This window comes from Gymnogyps californianus, chromosome 27 (assembly GCF_018139145.2).
Source record: "Gymnogyps californianus isolate 813 chromosome 27, ASM1813914v2, whole genome shotgun sequence".
Lineage (NCBI taxonomy): Eukaryota > Metazoa > Chordata > Aves > Accipitriformes > Cathartidae > Gymnogyps > Gymnogyps californianus.
The window spans coordinates 7,321,553-7,344,229 of NC_059497.1; the positions used below are offsets into that span (position 1 = coordinate 7,321,553).

The 22,677-nt window shown below is 59.0% G+C and overlaps 1 protein-coding gene across 1 annotated transcript; it reads left to right on the forward strand.

The window, feature by feature from the left end:
- Positions 1-404: 404 nt before the first annotated feature.
- Positions 405-20,833, forward strand: ARL8A (ADP ribosylation factor like GTPase 8A). Its single transcript, XM_050911367.1, has 7 exons — positions 405-601; positions 14,213-14,293; positions 15,105-15,178; positions 17,145-17,238; positions 18,456-18,523; positions 19,537-19,607; positions 19,759-20,833. Exons 1-7 carry the CDS (start codon positions 479-481, stop codon positions 19,806-19,808), a joined length of 561 nt encoding a protein of 186 aa, XP_050767324.1. The 5' UTR covers positions 405-478; the 3' UTR covers positions 19,809-20,833.
- Positions 20,834-22,677: the final 1,844 nt, after the last annotated feature.

Here is a 22,677-nt window from a genome sequence, read left to right on the forward strand (position 1 = left end):
CGTGCAGGGTGTGCGGGGTGTAGGGGTGCAGGGTGCTGGGGTTGCTGGATGCAGGGGTTCCGGGGTGCACAAGTGCTGGGTGCTGGGGGCGCAAGGTGCAGGGGTGCAGGGTGTGGGCGTACTGGGGGTGCAGGGCGCTGGGGTGCAGGGAGTGCTGGGTGTCCGGGGTGCAGGGTGTCAGGCCGGGCCGGCCGTACCGGAGGTACCGTGCCTGGTGCGGCGGGTCCTCCTATCCGGCAGGGGGCGGCCGTGGCGGCGGCGGCGGGCGGTGCGCGGGCCCCACCCGGCGCGCGCAGGGCGCGGGGCGGCGCGCGGCGGTGCGGCAGGAGGGTGCGCGGCGCGCGGACAATACCGGGGCGGCGGCGGCGGCTCGGCCCGGCTCGGCCTCGATCGGCTCGGCCCGGACCCGCTCGGCCCCGCTCGGCTCTGCCCGGCTCGGCTCGGCTCGGCCCGGCTCGGCCCCGCTCGGCTCGGCACCATGCTGGCGCTCTTCAACAAGCTGCTGGACTGGTTCCGGGCGCTGTTCTGGAAGGAGGAGATGGAGCTGACCCTGGTGGGGCTGCAGTACTCGGGCAAGACCACCTTCGTCAACGTGATCGCGGTGAGCGCCGGCTGCCCCTCCCCCACCGCCACCCCCACACGGGCATCGCCCCGGCACGGCCCCAGCGCGGCCCCGGGGCCCAGCGGTGCCGCCGCGGGGGGGCTCGGCTGTGCACCCACCCCCTGGGTTGCACCCCTGCTCCTTGCAGCCCCTGTTGCACCCGTATTGCACCCCACCTCGTTGCTCCCAAGGCTTGCACCCCCCCCATCGCACCCGTCTTGCATCCCTCCTCGTTGCACCCCCGTCTTGCATACCCCCGGTTGCTCCCCAAAATTGCTCCGCCCTATTGCACCCCAGCCCGGAAATACATTTGGGGAGTGGGGGGTGCAGGGTGGGGGGTGTAGGGTGAAGGCCCGGGAGCAGCGGGGGGGCCCGGGCAAACCCCGACGTTTGCTCCCTGCATCGCCGGTGCCGAGCGTGGCGGCTCGGGGGCCGCAGCCGGAGCAGGCCCCGGGCAGGATCCAGCACCCGCCTGCCCTTCCCGGCCGGGGCTCTGCCGCTGGGGAGCTGCTGGTTTCCGGGCAGCGGCCGGTCCCCCTGGGTGGGTGCTGCCGCCCAGGATTGCGGGTGCCTCGGCCCTGGGAGCCGGGGGAAGCTCCTGCCCTCGTCCCCTTCGCAGCAGGCGCTTTGTCATCGCTGGGCCCTGCCGCCGCTGAGGGACGCGCAGGTGGGGCCTCGCAAGGACCCTGCCGGGCTCGGGGCTACGAGGGTTTTTTGCTCAGTGGCCGGTGTAGGATGTTATTTATTTGCTTCGTGACCTCCATCCCTTCCTCGGCCAGCACCCACCAGCAGCGGCATTCTGTGGGTGCTGGGGTGCTGCTGCAGCAGCACGAGCTTTGCACCTGAACGGGGTAGCAACACCCGCCTCGGGGACCCCTCCACTCCGGCCTCTCCCCGGCTGCGCTGCCTCGTCCACGGGGTCCCTGGATCTGGCGGCAGAGCAGGAGCTGGGGGCCCTGGATCCTGAAGGCCAGGGTGTGGTTTCACCCATGGGGATGCTCGGCGGAGTCTCTCCTCTTGCTTTTTGGGTTGTTCTCGCCCTCTCCAGACACGACGCTGCGAGGCGGGAGCCGCTGGTGGGCGGATCCCAAAGAGGCAGGTTTGGGCTGTCGCTCCCCGGGGGGTTTCATGGAGGGAGGCGGATGCGGATCCTCCGGCTGTCCCGGTTCCCCCGTGGCCCCCCTCGTCTGTGCACATTACTTAGCTTGGTGCCTCGGCTCCAAAGCAAAGCGAGTTATTTCTGCTCGCTCAGGGCGCTGGAAGCTGCTGGGCTGTCAAAGGTGATTTTGCAGCTAATTTGGAGGCTTCGTTGCGCTGCAGCTGTGCTCCCCAGGACGGTTTCCCTTGGTGCCGGGTGCTGCAGGGACAAAAACATCCTTCCTGAAGTGCCTGGGGGCAGAGGGAAGACACCCTAAAATGCTTTTCACCCCGGAGACGATAGCACTCCTGCTCTGAAGCTGTTTTGCTGGCAGTCACCACTTGGTGCTCAGGTCTCGTGCTGGTTCTCCCAGCAGACCCGTGCCAGCCTTGGGGGACAGGGAGCTTTGTGGCACTGGGACAGTGACCGTGAGCACCAGTCCTTTTTTGGGATGACTTTGTCCCTGCTGTTTGCATGTTTAATGGTCCTTTTTTGCAGTCCCATGTCGGGGTGGGACGCAGAGGTGCCACATGTGGGCTAGTCCTGCTCTGGACCCGCCATACGCTGCTAGCCTGTTAATAGCAACACAGGCTGCATTAAAAATGGAAAAGTAATTTAGCGCCTTTTTAAATAACCAGATAAGCTTTAGAGGGAGATGGAGCTTTATCCCAAACCTGCTGGGCTGTTTTGTCCGCACAGGGCTGGAAATCACTGGGAATGGTCCTCGTCCTCTTGCAATGGCTCTTTTGCCAGCCCGGCTCCCCTTTCCCCACGTGCCTCCTCCTCTCCCAGCCACATCTGCAGCAGACGGGGCTCAGCGTGGGCTTTGGTGGGGTTCCTGCTTCTGCAAGTAAACGCTTCATACCTGGCAATTTTTCTGTGTGCAAGACCTGTGCACCAAGACTCTTTCCGCTTAGCCAGTATTGCTGGTGTAGGGACAAGTGACATCCAGGAACTACAGCAGCTCTCGAGGGAAGCTCTCCGTGCGTGGGCTGAAGCTGGCTTCATGGTCTGCTGGTGCATCAGGAGGTCTGTGGTGGGGTGTTTAACACCCTTGCAGGGCAGTCAGGCTCAGGGTGCTGAGCAAGGAGTTCAGTCTCTGCTGCAGTTTTGCCTCTGTCTGTGAAGTTATTTGGAAGGTTCAGATTTTGTGGCAGATGCATGCAAAGAAGAGGCACTAACCTTCGAGAAAACGTCGTGTAAATAAGGACTTGTCGGGGACAGCTAAATAACAACATGACACACAGAAAATCCCAGCTCAACAGGAACTGCATGAGAAGTGTTTGAGCCGTCTGGCTTGAAGGTGATGTAATGGAAGTGTTGGAAGGGGAAATAGCTGTGATTTGGGCTTTGGGGAGGGGAAAAACCCGAACTGAAAAGTATCAGATTTTGGTGCTGTTGGAGAGATCTCCCAAGAAGTCTCCATGGGTGCAGGTGATGCTCCCCAGCTTGCAGAGCAATGCGGGCACTGGGGCTGGAGCTGCTCTGGGGGGCTCAGCACTGTCCTTGTCTTCCAGGATTTTTAGCTGCACCTGGCTGAAAAATGGAATCTGGAAGACTGGGTGGTTTTCTACAGCAGCCCAGAGCTGTGGCCGTGCTGGGTGAAGGCTTTGCTGAAGGCAGCCACAGTCGGGAGAGATGACTCCTCCTGGGTCACCTGGCTGGGGCTTTTATTTTTTAGGCCTCATTTTTTCTTTCCCTGGCTGTTGGGAGCTGAAGCTTGAAGTCTTGCATGCAAGGAGGGGTGAAAGGCTATAAAACGCATCTGGTCTTGGTTTTAACCTGAAGCCAGTGGGCTTTTAGCTGCCTTTTCCCCAGTCTGGGGGTGACAAGGGTAAGACTTGAGGGCGTCGAGAGCCCCTCAATGGGTGCTGGGGCTCAAAACCCATCAGTGCAGGACGTGTTTAGAAAAAGAGTGTTTTGCTGCTTTTGATTCAACATCGCACATCTTCCACCTCCACTAGAGAGCCTTCCAGTGGAGCGGAGCTGCAGAGACTGGGTGCTGGGGTGTCGGACCTGCGTGGTGGTGGGGCCTGGGGCAGCACCCCGTGCTTGAGCCCCGCTCAGAAAGTGATTCAAATCAATGCTGCAAGAGGAAAGCACGTCAGCCTCATACAGGGCGTCAGGTAGGATGATGGATGCAGTGGCAGCTGGCCAGCTTTCTGACAGCGCTGCCAGTGGAGGTGCGTCCCGACAGCGGCTCGGAGGACCGCAGAGCTCAGCGCCGGCTCCCACCCGTCCCCGGGGAGCCACCGTCCCCCTCCGCTGGCCAGCTGACCCATCTCGGCAGGATGCGCTTGGGTGCCTGAGCCTGGGAGGAGAGGTGGCATCTCCAGGTCCTGCAAGGTCTCCAAGGGTTGCTTGGGAGGTAGAGAAGAGAGATGCTGGTGGAGATGCTGAGGGAGAAGCAAGGAGATCTTGTTCTGATGCATTTTTGCCGGTCTGTCTGGCACCCACCTCTCCCAGTAACTCTGGACGTGCCCGTTGCATGGGGTCTGGCAGGGTGAGGATGGGGTGGGAGATGGACGTGAGTCCTTGTGCTGGGTGGTTGTTCTTGCCTCCAGATGCAGAGTCTGGGCCCTCGACAGCTGCTTCTGTTGCACCTGAGCTTCATAACGCAGAAGGCGGTAGGTTTTTTGAGGGGTTTCTCCATGTTTCTGGAAGAGGAGAAGGAGCTGGCTGGGGCACGGACTTGCATTGCTGCTGCAAGCTCTGTCAGCATGAGCCAAGAAAAAATGGACAGTGGTTTTTTTCCAGGATCATAGAATCATAGAGTGATTTGGGTTGGAAGGGACCTTCAAATGTCATCTGGTCCAACCCCCCTGCAATGAGCAGGGACATCTTCCACTAGATCAGGTTGCTCAGAGCCCCGTCCAACCTGACCTTGAATGTTTCCAGGGATGGGGCATCTACCACCTCTCTGGGCAACCTGTTCCACTGTTTCACCACCCTCATCGTAAAAAATTTCTTCCTTCTATCTAGTCTGAATCTACCCTCTTTTAGTTTAAAACCGTTACTTTGTTCTATCGCTACAGGCCCTGCTAAAAAGTTTGTCCCCATCTTTCTTATAAGCCCCCTTTAAGTACTGAAAGGCTGCTGTAAGGTCTCCCCGGAGCGTTCTCTTCTCCAGGCTGAACAACCCCAACTCTCTCAGCCTTTCCTCATAGAAGAGGTGTTCCATCCCCTGATCATTTTTGTGGCCTCCTCTGGACCCGCTCCAACAGCTCCATGTCTTCCTTGTGCTGAGGGCTCCAGAGCTGGATGCAGTGCTGCAGGTGGGGTCTCACCAGAGCGGAGCAGAGGGGCAGAATCCCCTCCCTCGACCTGCTGGCCACGCTGCTTTTAATGCAGCCCAGGATATGGTCGGCTTTCTGGGCTGCAAGTGCACATTGCCGGCTCATGTCCAGCTTTTCATCCACCAGTACCCCCAAGTCCTTCTCGGCAGGGCTACTCTCAATGCCTTCATCCCCCAGCCTGTGTTGATACCGGGGGGTTGCCCCGACCCAGGTGCAGGACCTTGCACTTGGCCTTGTTGAACCTCATGAGGTTCACATGGGCCCACTTCTCGAGCTTGTCCAGGTCCCTCTGGATGGCATCCCATCCCTCAGGCGTGTCAACCGCACCACTCAGCTTGGTGTCATCTCCAAACTTGCTGAGGATGTGCTCGATCCCACTGTCTATGTCATTGATGAAGATATTAAACAGTACTGGTCCCAATACGGACACTGGTCCCAATACGGACAAGTGATGCCTGAGTGTGAGTCGCATTGTCCGGAGCAGAAATGTAAGCAGGTCTGAAGGGCTTGACCAGGGTCATCCAGGCAGGCAGTGGCACCATCTCCCTCCCGCTTGGCAAGAAACCCCAAACAAGCCCATCTGCTTGCCCTGAAGAGCAGCGTGTCACAGAGCCATGAGCTGGCCATCTCGGGTGCTCCAGAATCCGGCCCACAGCTGGATGTACGCACCAGAGGTGGATGTACCCAGCCCAGCGTCCTCGGCACCAGCCCCCCGCTTGCTGCGATGCCGTCCAATCCAGAGATGCTCCGTGCAGCCCACGTGGGTAAAGCCACTTGGCTTGCTCCAAGCATCGTCCCTGTGCACTGGGGGCAGCGGGGTCTTGCCTGCACTCTGGGTTTTGCCAGAAGAGCCGTGGCTGCGTTGCTGCCCAGCTTGGGATGAGGGTTTGTGGGACCTGCAGTGCACCATGAAGGGCTCTGGGGATGCTGGGAAAGGGACCGAGTCTGGTGGGATACTCTGTGCCGTGCTCAGGCTACCTTAAAAAATCCCTCCACCGTCGTGGCATGTCTCTGAGCCATTCCTGCCCCGGCTCAGAGGCATGGTGGGGAACCCAAAGTACAGCAGGGGAGAAGCACCTTGGCATTGCACAAGACTTCTGGGATGTTTACGGGAACAAACGTGGGAAAATAGAGGGATAAGGGAATAAAAAGGGTCTGTTGCATGTCAACAGGTTGCTGGTCAGTACGTTTGCCTGGCCATGCCCTGTGCTGAACCAACACAGTCTGTCCTGTCTTACCAAACTGCGTTTCTAACTATTTCCCTGGGTAAGGGTCTCTATCTTCTGTGTGCATGTGTGTGTTTAGGGGTCTGAGCACCAGCAACTGGTCTCCAAACCAGGGGTCAGAGGCCACTTGTCCTCGATGCAGGGGACACCCATGCTTACAGCTCACTGGAGTGCCCTTGCCAGGGCTGTTGCTGGCACGGCTGAGAAGAGTGACTGTCCCATCCCGGGGCTGATGCGTGCCAGCATCATGCTGCACCCAGGTGATGGGTTTTGGGACTGCCATGTCCCTGGCCAGGCTTTCCTGGGCGCAGGCGTGTGCAGGTGCCAGGGTTGAGCTGGGCGTGGAAGCGTCTGCCTGGCCACGTGTCCCACGGCATGGGTGCCGTCCGCCAGGCGAGAACACTGGTGCCTCCTGAAAAACCCCAGCGTAGTCCTTGAATTCCCCCTCAGCATAACCCGAGGTCCGGACGTAGCAAAGACCTGCTAATTAAGGAGTGTTGTAATTATTTTTTTTTTTAATTAAAGAGCGCAGAGTTTAAAGGCAGCCCCAGAAGAATGTAAACATCAGTAAGATTGCAAAGTTAAAAGGTAGCATAAGCCTCGAGCAGCCTGGGTTGGAGATCTCTGGTCTTTCAAAGCAGGGCAGCCTTGGAGATTGATCCAGCTTTGAAGAACCAAGGACTACCAGACGGTGGCGAGCTCAGCGGGGGCTTTATTTCTCTGCCTGGTCCTTACAGCAACTGCTGGTCTCTGCTCTGGTGCCCCTTGCCTGAGAAGTCCCATATGGATGTATCACCACTTCATTAACTCTTCAGCGATCAGCCTTTACCCCTGCGGTGAAGCCAGGTGCTGCTTGAGAAGATGTGGTGGGACTCCGTGTCTTTGTGTGCTTTGCAGAGGTCTGAGGGAGGAGCCGGTGCCCAAGGGCCTGGTGGGAATGGGCAGAGTCAGGCCAGGTACGAGCTCAAAACTTGGCGCCTGTGCCTGATGGGTCTGGTGGTGGGTGCTCAGTGCCTTAGAGGGATGAACAACAAACACATGCCTTGGCAGCCGATGGCTGTGCAGGCTTGGAGCCATGGACGGATGGCCAAGGAGCAAGCTCCTGTGTTTTCGCTGGCCTGGTAGCAAAAGTCCACCAGCTGCAGCTTCATGAGAGGTTTGTCCTTCTCCCCAGCTTTCTCCTCTCTTTCCACAGCCTGCACCCACTGCTTGGTTCTCCATTTTTCTTGTTCTGTTTTTTTTTTTCAATGGAAAAAACAAACGCAGTCCTCGTTTCCTCTAAAAGTGGAGAATGTATCAACATCGGTCTAGATCCGGGCTTTGTTACGCCTGCTTTTTAATTTTTGCAATTATGCAGATTTTTTTCTCCTAGTCAACTCTACTTCTCCGGAGCAGCGGCTTCAGCAGGTGGGAGAGTTGGTTTCTATGGGCACTGCTTAAATATTTACTTCGGTCTCATCTTTACAGCCTTGGAGAAAGTAAGGATTTTGCTTAAATTTGGTTTTACCAGTGGCCACCAGCTCTGCCCACCATGGTGTTCCCCAGCCATAACACACACACACACAAAGATCTCTCAGTTGACCCTCAGACCCCACGGCTGCTCTGGCAGTCGTCCTGGACCTCCTGGTCCCTGCAGCAGCCACCTTCTCCCATGGTCTCAGCCCTGGGGACGCCCACCCTCTGGCTCCGTGGCCAGTCCACCTGCTCAGCGGTGGCTGCACACTCACCCGCATTCGTTCCGGTTGCTGCACCAGGGATAAGTGGCCTCTGACCCCTGGTTTGGAGACCTGTTGCTGGTGCTCAGACCCCTAAACACACACATGCATGCAGAAGATAGAGACCCTTACCCAGACTGCACTGCTTGAGCACGAGGCACAGCCAGACAAACGTACTGACCAGCAACCTGTTGACCTTTTTATCCTGTTATCCCTCTCTTTTCCCATGTTTGTTCCCATAGACATCCCAGAAGAAGTCTTGTGCAATGCCAAGGTGCTTCCTCCCTGCCGTACTTCGGGTTCCCCACCTGCTGTTGTGTCCGTGGGTAGAGGAACCTGCTCTGGCTCTCCTGCCCTGGGAGTAGCTGGACCACGGATTTTTTGGGTTCATTCACCTGTTCTTGCCTCTCTGTCCTCCTTTGTGTGTGAGCAGATGAATTTTTTATCACAGAACTTAATAATTACCTCTGCCAGGCTCATCTAGGAGATTCCCTGCAGCTTCCCCTTGATTAAACCCAGCTCAGGAAGGAGAGCACAAGGCTTTGTCTTCACGAGGTGTCACCTGTGGCCTGGCCGGGCTGTGGACCTGTGGCACAGCTACCAGTAGTGCTGTGCCCTCAGGGACCACAAGTGTCCTGCAAGGTGCAAGCACCCCCAGCCCTGCTGCTGGCTGCCCCTGCCTTGGCTGGGCTGTCATGGCTGGTTTGGGATGCTGTGCCAGGGGGAGGAAGGGATGGGAAGGGAGAAGATCCAGCTGAGAGCAGGGCAATGGCTGGAGGTCTCAGAGAAGCCAGAGCAATGATTGAAGAGGGGACAGCTTGAGCATTGTAGTTCAGTAGAAGACCAAGGGAGACTGAGCAATCTCAGAAACAAGAGTTGGGCCAAGCTGCTCCAGCGCTGAGTTCGTATGAGCTGGGTTGGACCATGGGGAGGAGGCAGATGGGTGCTGGCAGTGACAAAGCAGGGGCATGGAGACATTACGGGTTGGGGATGGATTAAACACCATGTCTTCAAGGTTCCATTGCTGGGGCTATCCATTGGGCTGGGTAGCCAGAACCAAGGGTGCAAGTACCATGTAGCCAGGTCGTGTGGGTCCATCGTGTTTAGAGACATGCACTGAATAGCAGAGAGGCCGCTTCTGTTTCCTTCAAGAGCTGCTAAGCTGCGACCTTCGCCTTGTCTCAAAGGATCTGGAGTCCTCCGAAGGCATTGCTTGCTGCCTCCGCGTTGCAGGGTTGGCTTGGGATGTGCGGTGCAGAGTGGCTCTGCTTCAGTCTCCCGCATCGTTCCCCAAGCTCGCAGGAGGGGACCTTCTCAGCGCCTTGCTTGGATCCAGAGGCTTTTGCTTTTCTCCGGAGTTTCTATAACAGACTCTGTGCTGCCATCAAGTAGTGCTGATGCTGGTGGGGGCTGTGCATGTCCAGCACCCCAAAGCCTGGGCCAGCAGCAAGCGGTCACTCTAGAGCCACCAGCGCTTCGTGTGGCCACCACCTCTGTCCCTCCGTCTAGATGCTGCCTCATTATGGACACATCCTGAACAAGAGCAACCGCTAATAAATTTGTAGGCGGTTGCGGGGTCTGTCTGGACAGAGGTGGGAGCAAACATTGCTGCAGCTCTTGTACAGAGATGCCTTCTCCACCTTGGAGTCAAGAGCTGCGCTGCATGTCCATGGGGAGCTGCTGGGAGCATCTCTCATGTGTCTGTGCGTCTCTGCCTCAAACAGGGTGTTGGGTCAGCACAGCCTCAGTGCCACCGTCCAGGGTGTTTTGGGCTGTGGTGCAGTGCTGAAGAAGCAAAAGCAGCCCAAGGATTTTCCCTTTCATCTGAGAAACCTTGTTTTTATGAAAGAAACTGAGATTCAGTGATACCATGCTCTAAAAAAAAAAAAGCCATTAGCTGCATTGCAGGGAGTGGGATGAATCTGTCCTGGAGAGCATTGTCTTGCCTGGCTCCTGTGGGCGTCCTGGCAGTGTCGGTCACACCAGCATCACCTGGGCTCCAGGGTCAGCTGGCATATGGCCTGGCTGCCATCTGCAGGCTTGTCCCCAGATCCCATTTTTGCTCTTGAGATAGAGAGTGCCCTGGAGGTAGGGCCCGTGGGGTCAGGGAGGGCAGTACAGCCTGTTTCAGCTGCGGTAGCACCACCGGGAGTGCAGCCAGGAGGGGCCTGTGGCTTTTCCACCATGCTGAAAGCCTGCGATGTTGAATTTCCAAGCTGAGGGGTGCTGCAGAGCCAGACCGTGTATGTGAATTGCAGGTGTTGGTGGTGAGACCATCTGCTTTGGGGTGCGGGGGGACTGGGGTGCCCATCCCTGTCCTGCAGCAGCATGCTTGCCCAGCTGCTGGCCTGCCCACAGCGGTGGGGTCTGGCCGACATGGGTCCTTTCAGCGCGGTCCCTCTGCACAGAGGTTTTGAAACCAAAACATGCTGAGGATTTGGGGCAGAAGTCGGGATTGTCTCATTCTCGGATCTGTGTGGCTCTTCCTCCTTGCTGCCAGCCCTGGGCTAGCTCCATCCCATCCGGCTCCAGGTGGCAGCTCCCCTTCTGAGGTCTGTGGGTTCCCTGGGAGGGCTGTGCTGCACCTGGGGACAGCCCTGTCCCCTCTGGTGCCTTCTGCAGGAGGACACAGGGCTCCATGCCGTAGGTGCCCTGCGATGCTTAGAGCCCCAAAGAGCTGTAAGACCCGCTGTCAAAGGGAAACGTTGTAAAGGCTTGGCTTGAATTTCGCTTTTTTGCATCCGAATGGGGTACTCAAAGTCAAGCGTCTTGTCTGTGGGCTTGTCATGGCTCGGCTTGGTGATGCAAGACATGCTGGGGGGCCGGAGGCAGCCTGTGCAGTGCAGCTGGACTTTTTTAACTGTTTCGGAGAAGAGCTCCTGAAGAGCAGTGGCTTTGCAAGCAAAGCTCCCAGCTGCGAGCCGCAAGGCTGGGTGGTTTTGGGGATGGTCCAGGCGCGCAGGTGGGAGCCATCCAACCCAGGGCGTGTTGGGCATCTGCCTCTGCCCCATGGAGGACTATGTTCTGGTGGAGACATGACTTTAGATGACATGGGGCCAGGCTTTCAGCGCTGCCATCTCCGGTCCCTGGGGAATGGCTTGTTTGTGAGCACCTGGGGATATGGGGCTGCAAAACAGCCAGCAGCGATTTATCGAGAGCCGGTCGCATCAAAACGGTGTCATCCTGTGCTAAGACAGGGTGACAGCTGCCTGGCCATGGCAAGGAGCAGGGCCTGGCCACCTCGGCTCTGCACGCTGCTTGCCAGAGCTGGTGGATGTGGCGTGAAGGCTGAGGTGGTTTCTTTGTGTGTGCCAGCAAGCCGAGGTCCTGGGTGCTGGCCGAGCAGGGGACGATGGCTGAAGTGGCAGGTGACGTGGTGTCCACGTGCATGTGGCAGAGGATGGGGCTCAGAGTGAGCTGGGGGCACTGCTCGCCCCTGCAAAAGCTGGATCCTGGCCACCTCTCCCAGTAACCCAGCTGGAAAGTGGTGGGGCTGAGCAGAAAGGTCATTTGTCTTCCAGCCAGGGCACCAAGGCAGGGTGGTTTGGCCAGGGTGCTGAGGGGACCCTGGCAAAACCAGCGATGAACTAGAGCCTGCAAAGACCTGATCCACCCGTTCTAGCCACAAAATCCATCTTGCCTGCAGGGATTTTTGTGCCTCCCAGAGGAATCCCATTCCCAAGTGATCGGTGTGGCTGGGCATGATCTCCGGGCTCAGCACGGATGCTGTGTCCATTGCATAACCAAAATTTGGGGGAAAGATTTGTCCAGCGAAGCTTTTGCATGCCTGCAGCTGGGCTGGTCTCCACTCTCCCTGGCAGTGGAGCTGTGAATGGCTGGACCCTGCAGGTAGTTGAAGATGTGCTGGAGGTGTCAGCATCTAGGACAGTTGGAGAGGGAAGAGGGGACATCACGTTTCCACCCTTCAAAGTTGCTTTCAGAGAGCAGCCGATGCAGGAGGAGCTGAGCGTGTTGCAGTGCATTGAAGACACTGCCGCGGGTGCCAGGACAGCAGGGACCACGTGCAAGCTATCCGGGACCGCAACATGTTGTGTTCCCAGCCCAGCCTTTTTTAGCCAGCACGAGTGGTTTTGTGTTGGCGCCTTGGCCATGGGCAGCCTGGAGGCAGGTACCATGGTGGGGGAAGGATTTGGGGCAGCGAGCAAGGCCGTGCTTTGCTCACAGAGACGTGCTCGCTCCCGTCTCTTGCGAGGGAAAGCAGAGATGACTCCTGGCTCCTGCAGCCCATCCCTTCCTGGAAGAAGAGCTACCATCACATGTGAACCATGTCTCGGGTGGCTTTCGCACAGCCAGCATTTCCCGTGATGTGGTCCGGGATCCCCGATGGAGATGCCTGCAGCTTCCAAGAGCTCTTCAGCAATTGCTCTCCACGTCTTCCGATCAAAGCCTGATAATTCCTTAAAACCTGGTCCATAAAGCCAAATTGTGTATTGAACCTCAGTCCACAGGAGACATCCCCCATGTCGGCCAGTGGTAGAGGGATTCCTGCCTGCTTCCCCTCCTCTCCCCCTGCGCGCTTCCTTCCCAGTCCCCAGCGTCGTTTCTGGGTGCACTGTGGCTCGGAGACCCCTTGGCTGCTGGGCTTTGCTGATGAACACAAAAGGGAAATGAAAAAGGGAAGTGGCGCATATTGCAGAACCGTTGGAAGAGGTCAGGAAAACCCTGGGGACTTGCTGACGTGGTGGGTCTGGAGGAGCCGTTGGCTCAACCAGGCACAAAATTCTGCTTATCAGAAAATGGCATAAATTGCCTTCCCTTTTTGAGGTTTGTGTTAACTGAAAGAAAACCCAGAAAAGTCCTAGAGAAACCGAGATTTTAAGCCAGTAAAGAGCCGCTGGGATGAGTTCGGCCACGGTTGGTGGTTCCTGCAGGTTTCCGGCACTGATGGCCGAAAGCCCCAGCACCGGATAATCCAGGATAACATATCCTGGTTATCAAACCCTCTTCCGCATCAGCTTTCCCGGCATCCCGCAGCAGGGCCTTCCATAAGGAGGCATTTAAAAAGCAAAGAAGATAAACCTGTTTTGGGTCCCAGTGAGGCTGCCTGCCAGGCAGGAGGCTGCTAGAAGCAGAGGGTGAAGCGCTGTGGCAGCTCCTGCGTCCTGCCCCCGGGATGCCACGTCACTGCTGGGGCTGCCTGGAACATCCCCCTGTACTGCTCAGCCTGGGACCGTCTTGCAGCATTGGGATTTGAGCAGCAAATTGGAAAGGGGGGTGGGTTTTAACAGACCAGTGCCGTCCTCTCCCTCCAGTGTGGTGCTGGGCACGTGGGCTGGCAAGCCGGCATCTTGCCGTGGCAGCAGAGGGACAGTTCCTGCTCACTGCTCCGACAAGACTAACCTAGTTTCGCAGTGGCACTGGGATGCTGCAAATCCATGGCAACTTCATGCTTCTCCTGCCTGACGCGGCTCGGAGATGCGCTGCTGAAGACAACGTGTCGGCAGCTCCTGGGGAGGGGGAGAGGGGACCCTTTGTGTCCCCCCACGTCACCCAGCATGAGCACGCAGCTCTCATGCATGGGCAGGGTGCAGGGGCTGGAGGACCTGTGCGGGCAGGCTGCAGGGAGGCGGCAGGCTTGCAGGAAAGCAGAAGTCGGTCTGGTTTGGGCTGGGCCATAAATGATCCGAAGCGGGAAATGTGCCAGAGCCCCTAGGACTCGCGGCCGAAAAGGAGCCAATGCAGGAGATGGCTCCCCCGGGCAGGAAGCCCGACTGGCTGCCTGCACCCCACGGGGGTCCTTGCGGGGCTGCCAACGGGTTTTCCGGGAGACGTTTGGGCCTGGCATGGCTGACCTGAGGTCACTGCAGCAGGTGAAGGTCTCAGCCTCCTCCTGCAAAGGGCTTGGGAATCCCACCTGGAAAGGGCTGGGCTGGGCAAGCCTCCACCACCCCACCGAGGCGGCAGCGTATCTGGGGCTGGGGGCGGCAGCTCGCTGCTGGGCTGGGGGCTTCACTGGGGCACCCAGGGCGCCCTGGGCCCCAAGCAGCAGCAGCAGCAGCAGCAGCTGCAGCATTTCCGTCCTGCAGGCATTTTGTCTCCTTGGCTCTAATTTTGCTCCTGGTGTGGACCAGGAGGAGGGTCATGCTGCGCCTGCTGCAGGGCTAGCAGAGCATTTGGGGTTATTTCTAGGCAGGCTGTCAGCCTCGCTGCCCTGCTTGGGGCACGCTGGTGGAGTTTCCATGCCTCCTAACGCTGTTTCACCTTGTTCCTTGCAGTCAGGACAGTTCAATGAAGACATGATCCCGACGGTGGGCTTTAACATGAGGAAGATCACGAAGGGGAATGTTACCATAAAGGTAAGGTGCAGATGTTATTGCCGGTGGGGGCTCTTGGGATGAAAGATGGAGTGAAGGGAGATTGGTGGGTCTTCTGCTGGAGGCTGAAGGATGCCAGCAACCCCAGCTGCAGTTGGGAAGATCTGCCCTGTTAGGCTCCTGCAGGTACCCACCAGAGATGACGGGAAGGGATGTAGGAGATCCAGACCTCTGCAGTAAGAGCCAATCTGGGCTGCAAAGCTGGAGGTTTTCTTATACCTCTGGCTTGCTGGTGGGGCCTCATGGATGTGGTCACCTTGCTGAGAGTGGGAGCGCTGGGAAAAGCAGGTCATGGCTTGCAGTGGTGGTCTCTGCCTCGAGAGCAAAGGGAGAGGAGGTTTCTACCCCTTCTGGATCTTTCAAGGGCCCTGGGTTGGACTGGGAAATAACGGTGGGACGGGCTTGAAAAGCTGATTGGGGATCTCTGCCTGCTGCAGAAACGTTTCCGAGAGCGTGCTGAGTGTTTTGAAATGGCAAAGGCATCAGTGAAAGGCCAGGAGGTGCGGTGGGCATGGGGAGGAGCGCCCCAGCTTGGGCCAGGGGGTCCCTCCATGCCAGCAGAGGCGCATCGCAGGAGGTGTTCGACACCCTCCCGCTGCCCTTCCTGAGATGTCTCCTTTCTTTATCGAGTCGGGAGCCTCCTTGTTAGGTTTGAGCCAGAGAGGAGGGGGTGGGAGTGGCTTTGGTGCATGCCCGGTGCTCTGGCCGGGTGGCCGCATGGGGAAGGGTCATGGGCAGGACGGTGGGGTAACGGGCAGGATGGTGGGGTAATGCCACCTTCTCCGTGTCACAGCTCTGGGACATCGGTGGCCAGCCACGGTTTCGCAGCATGTGGGAGCGGTACTGCCGTGGAGTGAGTGCCATCGTGTGAGTATCCCTGGGAGCCGAGAGCCCTGTCACCCACGCGCCGATGCTGAGCCCCGCCAGCGGGTGGGGCACGGTCCCATCACCCCCCCCAAGGGTGCTGGGCAGGGCTGAGCTGGAGGAGCTGCAGTGCCTTTGCTGCTGGAGCCGGATACCTGTGTCGGGAGTTGAGATGCTTCCCCCTGGGACTGGTGCCCCCGTGGGCTTTGAGCACAGGGCAGCCAGGTCCTCGCCAGCCATGGCAGACCCTTCCCTTCCAGCATCACTTGGCCCGGCTCTGTTCCTCGGATCTTGCCCTTCCTGGCTCCCATGCTTCCCCTGCGCTGCCTGTTCATCGCAGGGGCTGAGCAAAGGCCATCAGTGTGGCTCAGCCCTTTCCAAGAGGCTGGTTTTAAGGGTGGCCGCCAGCAGCATGTTTCCAGGTCGTGGTGTTTACGTGCTGCCGGATGAATCTTGTGCTGAGAGAAGGAGTCTCCGTGCAACACCCGCTGCTGACTGTCAGCAAGTCTCTGAGTGTCCCCGCATGTCCCCTGCTTGCAAACATTGCAGTAAGCGCAGTCCCAGGGAGTTCAGGCTGGGGATGAGCCTGGCAAGATGCTCATGGGAAGCAGGCTCCCTGCTCCTCAGGACAGATATTTACCCTGGGAGACCACATCGGGGTTACTTAAACCCAATCAGAAAATCGCATTTATGTGATCTTCACCAAGTGACCATGCTCTGGGATTTTGGAGGGCTGGGTTTCTGTACTGCCCTTCCCAACTGTAGGTCTGGCAGCGAGGGACTGCTTGTCCTGCTTGTTGGGACAGCACTGTCTGGTCCCACCCTTGCTGATTGTCACCATGTCAGGACATGTCCTTGACACTTTTTATTACAGTGAGCTTTGCTGGAAATTACAAAATCCTGTTTTTTTCACTCCTTTTACTGCCTCCTTCCATAATTTCATAATTTTTCCAAAGCAGCCCATCTGGTTGAGAGGAAACAAAAGGACCTGTGGCCATTCAGGTCACGCTCCAGTCTGCCTTCGTCGCCTCGAGCTGCATCGCATCCCTTTTCTCTTGCCTTCAGCCCTTCTCTTGCCTTCAGCCCTGTCCGGCGAGCCGAAGGCTCGTGGCAGTGCCTGGGTGGTGCGTTTCCCTCTCCCTCTCAGTACAGCCATACACATTTTCCTGTGTTCAGCGCTTCAGTAGCTAAAGGCTCCTTTTATATTTTTAATAAACCCCACAAGGCCTGATGAAGCTTGATGGTGTTTCTCACTTCTTCTCTCCCAGTTTCTTGATCTTTAAAATAAAGGCTGCTTTGATCGGTTCCTCTCCCCAGTTTTGGCTTTGCTTATGTCCTTTGCAGGATGGGTGTCCACCTGTAAGAGCTAAATCCTTCCCTAAATCTCCCCCGTCTGCTCAGAGCAAGCATTGCTGACTGCTGGCATCACGTGCCCTTTGCTCCATGCCCCATGCCCAAGATTGCTCTTGTCGAGAGGACGAGCAGGTCCTTCCCCCTGCCAGGATCTTGGGTCGACGCCTTCTCCTCTTCTCCATCATCAGCTCCTTTTGTCTTCTCCACTTGTCCTCTATTCTGGGTGTCTCCATAAGGAGCTGCCACGTGCAGATGAGCCTTGCTTGGGCGCTTGGGGACGTGTGTCGTGCAGCTTGTTCTGCCCGGGCAGTGCCTGGGCTTCCCTCGCCCGCTGTGTCCCTGCTGTCAACAGGGTGGACCCCTGCAGGGACGGGGACAGGAGGGTCCCCCACTCCCCTGGGAGACACAAGGGATGCTCAGCTCCACAGCCTTCCCTGGGAAGAGGGGTGCTGGGGGAAGGATCCGGTTATCCGTCACCTCCACGCACTGGCCCAGGAGCCAGTGGGAGTGGTGCGGCTGCCATGTGAGCAAGGTTTGGTGGTGGCACGGACCTCAGCACAGCACCGGGGCGTGGGGACCTTGGCGCCTGCGCTCAGGGGTGTCCCTTCCCTTGCAGGTACATGGTGGATGCTGCTGACCAGGAGAAGATAGAGGCCTCCAAGAATGAACTGCACAACCTGCTTGACAAGCCACAGCTCCAGGGCATCCCGGTGAGCTGTTGCCTGGATAGGTCCTCCCCAGCTGCTCGCGGTCCCCAGGCTGGTGGCTGCCAAGGTTTGCAGCGAGGGGCTTGCATCTTGCAGAGCAGATTCAGGGAGGGGATCCCCTTCCTTGGTGGGATCCCCTTCCCCGCTGCTCTCCTGCAGGAGCTGGGGCAATGACACTTTCTAGCCCAGGGCTGGGCCAACCAACAGGGAAGGGAGCTTTAGAAGAGATCAGAACCCCTCCCCGATGTGTGAGATCTGTCCTCTCGCATGAATTTGCACCTTATTTATGGTGGGACATTAAGGTCTCGTCTCCTAGGAGAGCGGCTGCTGGGCTGTGACATTTGCAGGAGGTGGGCTGTGGCGGCGGTGCGGGGCACACGGCACGTGCCGGGGCGGGATACTTACAGAGCATCCAAAATCAGCATCCTTTGAAAGGAGCTAATTGAGGATCTTGCCACAGATCCCAAATGTTCGCTGCCAACTAAATTAAGCTCCCAACATAACGCGCTGCATTTGCAGCCCTTCTGAGTGCTCTTTTTTGAGAACAAGTCTCCAAATTTAAATTGGGGGATGCTGCGTTACCGTGCTGCTGCAGAGGCCCCAGCTCACCCCAGGAAGGCGGCCGCAGCCTCAGTGCTGTCCTTGTCAGATGACAGTCGCGTGGCGCACTCCGGAGGGATGAACAAGTCCTGCCGGGTGATTATTTTCCCTGCATAGTCTGAGGATGCCTTTGTGGATGTGAAAAGCCTTGAAGTAAGGCGAGATCAGTGGATGGTGCAAACAGCCGTTGCTTTTTTGGGCTGGCTGCCTGTGGAGAGCAGGTTCTGCACGGCATCTGTGTCGCGCTCCTTCCTGATAACGTCGGTTTTAGCCATTTTACTTGATTTTTTGCTCAAAGACAGCAAGAGGCTCCTGGGAGGACGTCGTAGATGGCACGAAAGATGCTGGTGCCCTTCAGGGAGGATGCGCTGTGGGGCCAGCTTCTCACTGGGACTAGAGAGTATACAGGAGATGCTGTGTACGGGCTAATTAAGGCTGTTAATTGAAGTGCTCTGCCTTCTGATTGCCTGCTGAAGGGATTTTCTCCATCCAGGCACACCCTGGTGAAGTGGCCAGGGCTGTCTTGCATCTCAAGCAGGTCTGCTTCTGGGTGGCAGAAGCAGGTTGCTGCCTGGTCTGGTGGCCAGGAGCTTCAGGTGTCCCCTCTCCCCCCCCTGCAGGTCCTAGTCCTGGGGAACAAGCGAGACCTGCCCGGTGCCTTGGATGAGAAGGAGCTCATTGAGAAGATGTAAGTGTGCCGGTGGCCCAGGCGGCCGCGGTGGGGCTGTGACACAGTGTGACCCCTCCTGTTCCTGCCGTGTCCCCAACAGCACGGTCACCACGCCGTGCTCTGCTGGGGCCGCATTGTGGTGCCTGGGGTGGGCTGGCAGAGACGGGCGGCTGGGGACATCCCGAGGCAGCGGCCGATGGAGGTGACATCTCTGTGCTTGTGGGGACGGGGAGGAGCTGGGAGCCGTGGCCGCCAGTGCCAGGGCTGGTCCCGCGTGCCACACGGTGGCGTTGGGGCCCGGCCCGGCCCAGCGCTCGGCAGTGGAGCTGGGCTCCCGCGTGGGTGCTGCTCCCGTCACCCTCTTGCGGCTCTGCCCTGCTGCCTGGTGCGGGTGCTGCACCCCCGGCAGCAGGCAACCCTTGGTGCTTGGAGGTTGGATCCTGCTCTGGTGTGTGACACCTCCCTTATTTTGCCACCCTTTACCGTGCTGGCACGTGGCCTCCTCGCAGCCGACGCTGGCTCCTGCCCACCTCCATGCTGCCGGCGGCGATCCCCTCCCCTGCGGATGGGGGACTGGGATGTGCGCTGACTCGCAGCATCCCTCCTCCCCCCGGGCCACCCCTCAGAGATCTCCCCTGGTCTGTGGGCACCTATGCAGCTCCCGTGCTTCCAGCCCTGTGCCGCTCCCAAACCCTCCCTGCCCCATCTCGCCGCGGGGCTGTGCAGCTGAGGTTTAGGGAGGGAAGCTGTGCGATTTTGTGGCCAGGCTTTCTATGGGGTCTCTCCTGCCCCGTCATGTAGCTCCCACAGACCGTGCCTGGCCATCAGTCATGGGCACGGTGTGCTGGTGTCCTCGCCCAACCCACATGCAGGTCCCTGGGAGCCTGGGGAGACATTGCCCCTGCAAAGTGTCCCCCAACTTGGAGCCGAGTTCCAAAGGGACCCTTCAAAAGGCTGCCCGGAGGCGTCTCCCATCGCCGCCGACATGCAGCCCCAGGGGTCTGTAGCCAGAGCTCACTCCTCTCCCGCAGGAACCTCTCTGCCATCCAGGACCGAGAGATTTGTTGCTACTCCATCTCCTGCAAAGAAAAGGACAACATCGGTGAGTACGAGCGGCTCCGGTGCGGGGCTCGGGGTGCGGCGGGGGGGGGCAGCCTGTGCCCACGGGAGCAGCATGCCCAGGCTGTTTGCCCAAGTCCAGGAGGGGGTGACAACCGGAGGGAGAGGCTGTAAGTGTCCCCTTGCCTTCGCAGACATCACCCTACAGTGGCTTATCCAGCACTCGAAGTCTAGGAGAAGCTGAGATCCCGTGGACTGCGGCTCAGATCGGGAAGATGCCATTGTACAAGTCCATGCCCCTTCTCTCTCCTGCTCTGTCCCTCCAGCTCTCTCTCTAGATGGGTATTTTTAGGGGACCCCAGACTCCGCTCGCATTGAGGTGGAGCCCTTGTTTTTATTGTAAAGAAAATGTCCGACTGCCCTCCTCTCCTCTCCTCTCTCTGTCTCTTCCTCCCATTTTGGCACTGTTCTGTTGTTGTCTGTGTATACAGTATATATATATATATGTATATATATTTTAATTTTTTAATTTAAGCGATAGCGCTGTTACTAAACTGGGCCCTGTGAGCGGTAGGAAGGCTGTGGGCTCCCTGAGGCCGGCTGAGGGTCAGCGTTGGGAGGAAGATGAGGATGGTGGCAGAAGGCAGCCCCTTGGGGATGGGGCTGTGCCAGGCTGCGGGCAGGTCCCCTGGGGGTCCCTCGTCCCTTCCCCGGGTGTCCTGCCGGTACCCCCAGGCAGAGAGTATCCTGGGGGTGTTGGGAATATGCCCACCTTGCCCTTCCTCGGGCTTCAGCCCCATGGGCAGGGTTTGGGGGGAAGGCGATGCCGCCCCCCAGGCTCCTCGCCCCTCCGGGGGGACAGGGATTAGTCATGACCCGCTGCGATCAGCCTCTCCCTGCATTGCCTCCAGCTGCTGTGCCACTGCCCCAACCCCTCGTCACTGCCCTGGGCCGCTCATCCCCCTGCCCCGTGTGCCCCCCAGCCCCCGTGCCTGGGCCAGATCCTGCCCCGCTGCCCAGTCCTGCTGCTCTGCTGCACTGGGGTGGCGATCCGAGGGGCCGGTGCCAGTGCAGGGGGAGCCCAGCAATGCCAGCAGCCCCCGCGGGGAGCAGGGGGCTGGCTCCTGCCTCTTCCCTGCCCCAGCTGCCCCCGGAGGTGGCTCAGCCCCTCGTAGCCTCTTGGGGCAGCTGCGCTGGCTCCCCACATGCCAAAAGGCATCGCCTGCGCCCGGCTGGGGACTGCTGGCTCTGCCCTGGCCGAGGACGTCGCGTGGGGACACTGGGGAGGGGGGGACACATGGAGACACCTGGAGACACGCGCAGGGCCGTGAGAGCCCCTGTGCGCCCGCAGTGCTGCCCACCGGAGCCAGGGGGGTGCTCCCTGTGCCCTGCTCCCCGTGCCCTGCTCCCCATGCCGGCCCCCAGCTCTGCTGCCCTGGCTGGGGGCACACGGGGTCAGTGGGGCAGGGGGTGGCGGGGCTGGTGGGGACATGGTTGGATCCTTGCCTGCAGCTGGGGGGAGGGCGAGAGGAAATTTTGAGGGAGTCAGGAAGGCTGTGCCCATCTGTGCCGTGTGATGAGTTGTTGGGTCTCTGCAGGCACAGCCTGGGGTCCTGGCCAGGTTGTTTGGAACCAGCTGGGAGGGGACTTAGCTGGGCTGGGGGGGACGCGCTGGCATCAGGAGGGTGGGTGTGTAGTGGGGTCAGGTCAGCGGCACAGCGGGGAGGCAGCTGCCTGTCCCCAGCTCAGGGCTGGGGGAGAGGGTGGCAGTGGCCCAGGGGCGGGGGGGCTGTAGGGCCCCTCTCCCAGGCCCTTCCCCTGCTCGGCTCCGGGGCAGTGAGGCCGGGGGTTTCTCTTCTGTTCTTGTTTTTGCAGAATTGCACAAAGAGAGGTTTCCTTTTTTTTTTTTTTTTTTTTAATTTAATGAATTGTAAAGTGTTGTCACCCCCCACTCCCCTTTTTTTTTTTTAAGAGATATTTTGGCTCAGATTTGACCTCTGTTGGGAAATGATTCTTGTAACTGTACAATTTTTTGCCTCCTAATAATAATAAATTAACAATTTTGCGTTGGGGGGTGTGGTTGCAGTCACGTTACTTCCTCACCATCACTGCCACCTATCCCTCCTCAGTGCTGTGCCCACGCCACAGAGCATAGGGCGGGGGTCCGTGTCCCCGAGGCAGCACCGGACACCCGTGTGGTCGTGCTCACCCAAGAGGTGCTAGAGCCAACTCTGATGGCTCCGGATGCCTGGTTTTCTTGGCCTGGGTGCGAAGATGAGCTCGGAGACCTCCGACTGTGGCCATCGCTGCTGCTGGACCTTCTGCCCCCAGATTGTGTCCCAGGGCTGCCGCAGGGCCCTGCTTTGACGCTGGGTTTGGAGCAGGGCTGCTGCAGGGCTCCTGCCCCCTCTCCCTGCCCCCTTGCCGCCAGCAGCCCGCTCCTGGGTGCTGTGGCCATTGCTGGCAGGGGCACACCTGCCCCATGTCCTCTGGGGGCTGGCCCCCTGCACTGACCACCCAGGGTTGTGCTTTGTGCCTTATGGCAGCCTGCCTGGGTACCCGGGCACCGGGGCTGGGACCAGGGCTGGGGTTCAGCCCAGCCCACAGGGTGCTCTGCCTGCTATGGGGCCATGTGTTGCCTGCAGCCCATGATGATGGTGCTGCCTGCAGTGGTGCTGCCTGTGCCCTCCCTGCCCCCCGCCCCGCTCTCCTCCTCCCCATGCATCCAGCCCCGCGGGGCTGCAGCAACAAGCCTGGCTTTGTTCGCCCTTGGCCTGGGCTCAGGACGGAGCGGCACAGACCAAGCGCATGAGAGCTGCCCCCGCTCCCTTCCTCCCACTGCCACCAAACCCCCACAGGGACCCCGCTCGCCCCACGGGGATGCAAGGGGGTGAGGGCATGGCGGGCAGCCTGGGCTGTGCTCGCCGCCTTCCATCCCTGCACCAGGATGAGACCCCTCTTCTCCCTGGCTGCTCCAAAACTGCGGGGCCCAGCACTGGCGGGGGGGAGGAAAGGAAAAACCCAGTTTTGTGCTCTCGGAAGAAAACTGGGGCTTTTGTTTCCCTGGAAACGGGGCTGTGAAAGCAAAGCCCGGTGGGTGTCGATGCTGTACA

Coding starts and splice junctions, on each gene's coding strand:
- ARL8A (XM_050911367.1), top strand. CDS start 479: ATGCTGGCGCTCTTCAACAAGCTGCTGGACTGGTTCCGGGCGCTGTTC. Junction 15,179..17,144: donor CGTGGAGTGAGTGCCATCGT/GTGAGTATCCCT, acceptor CTTCCCTTGCAG/GTACATGGTGGATGCTGCTG. Junction 17,239..18,455: donor CACAGCTCCAGGGCATCCCG/GTGAGCTGTTGC, acceptor CCCCCCCTGCAG/GTCCTAGTCCTGGGGAACAA.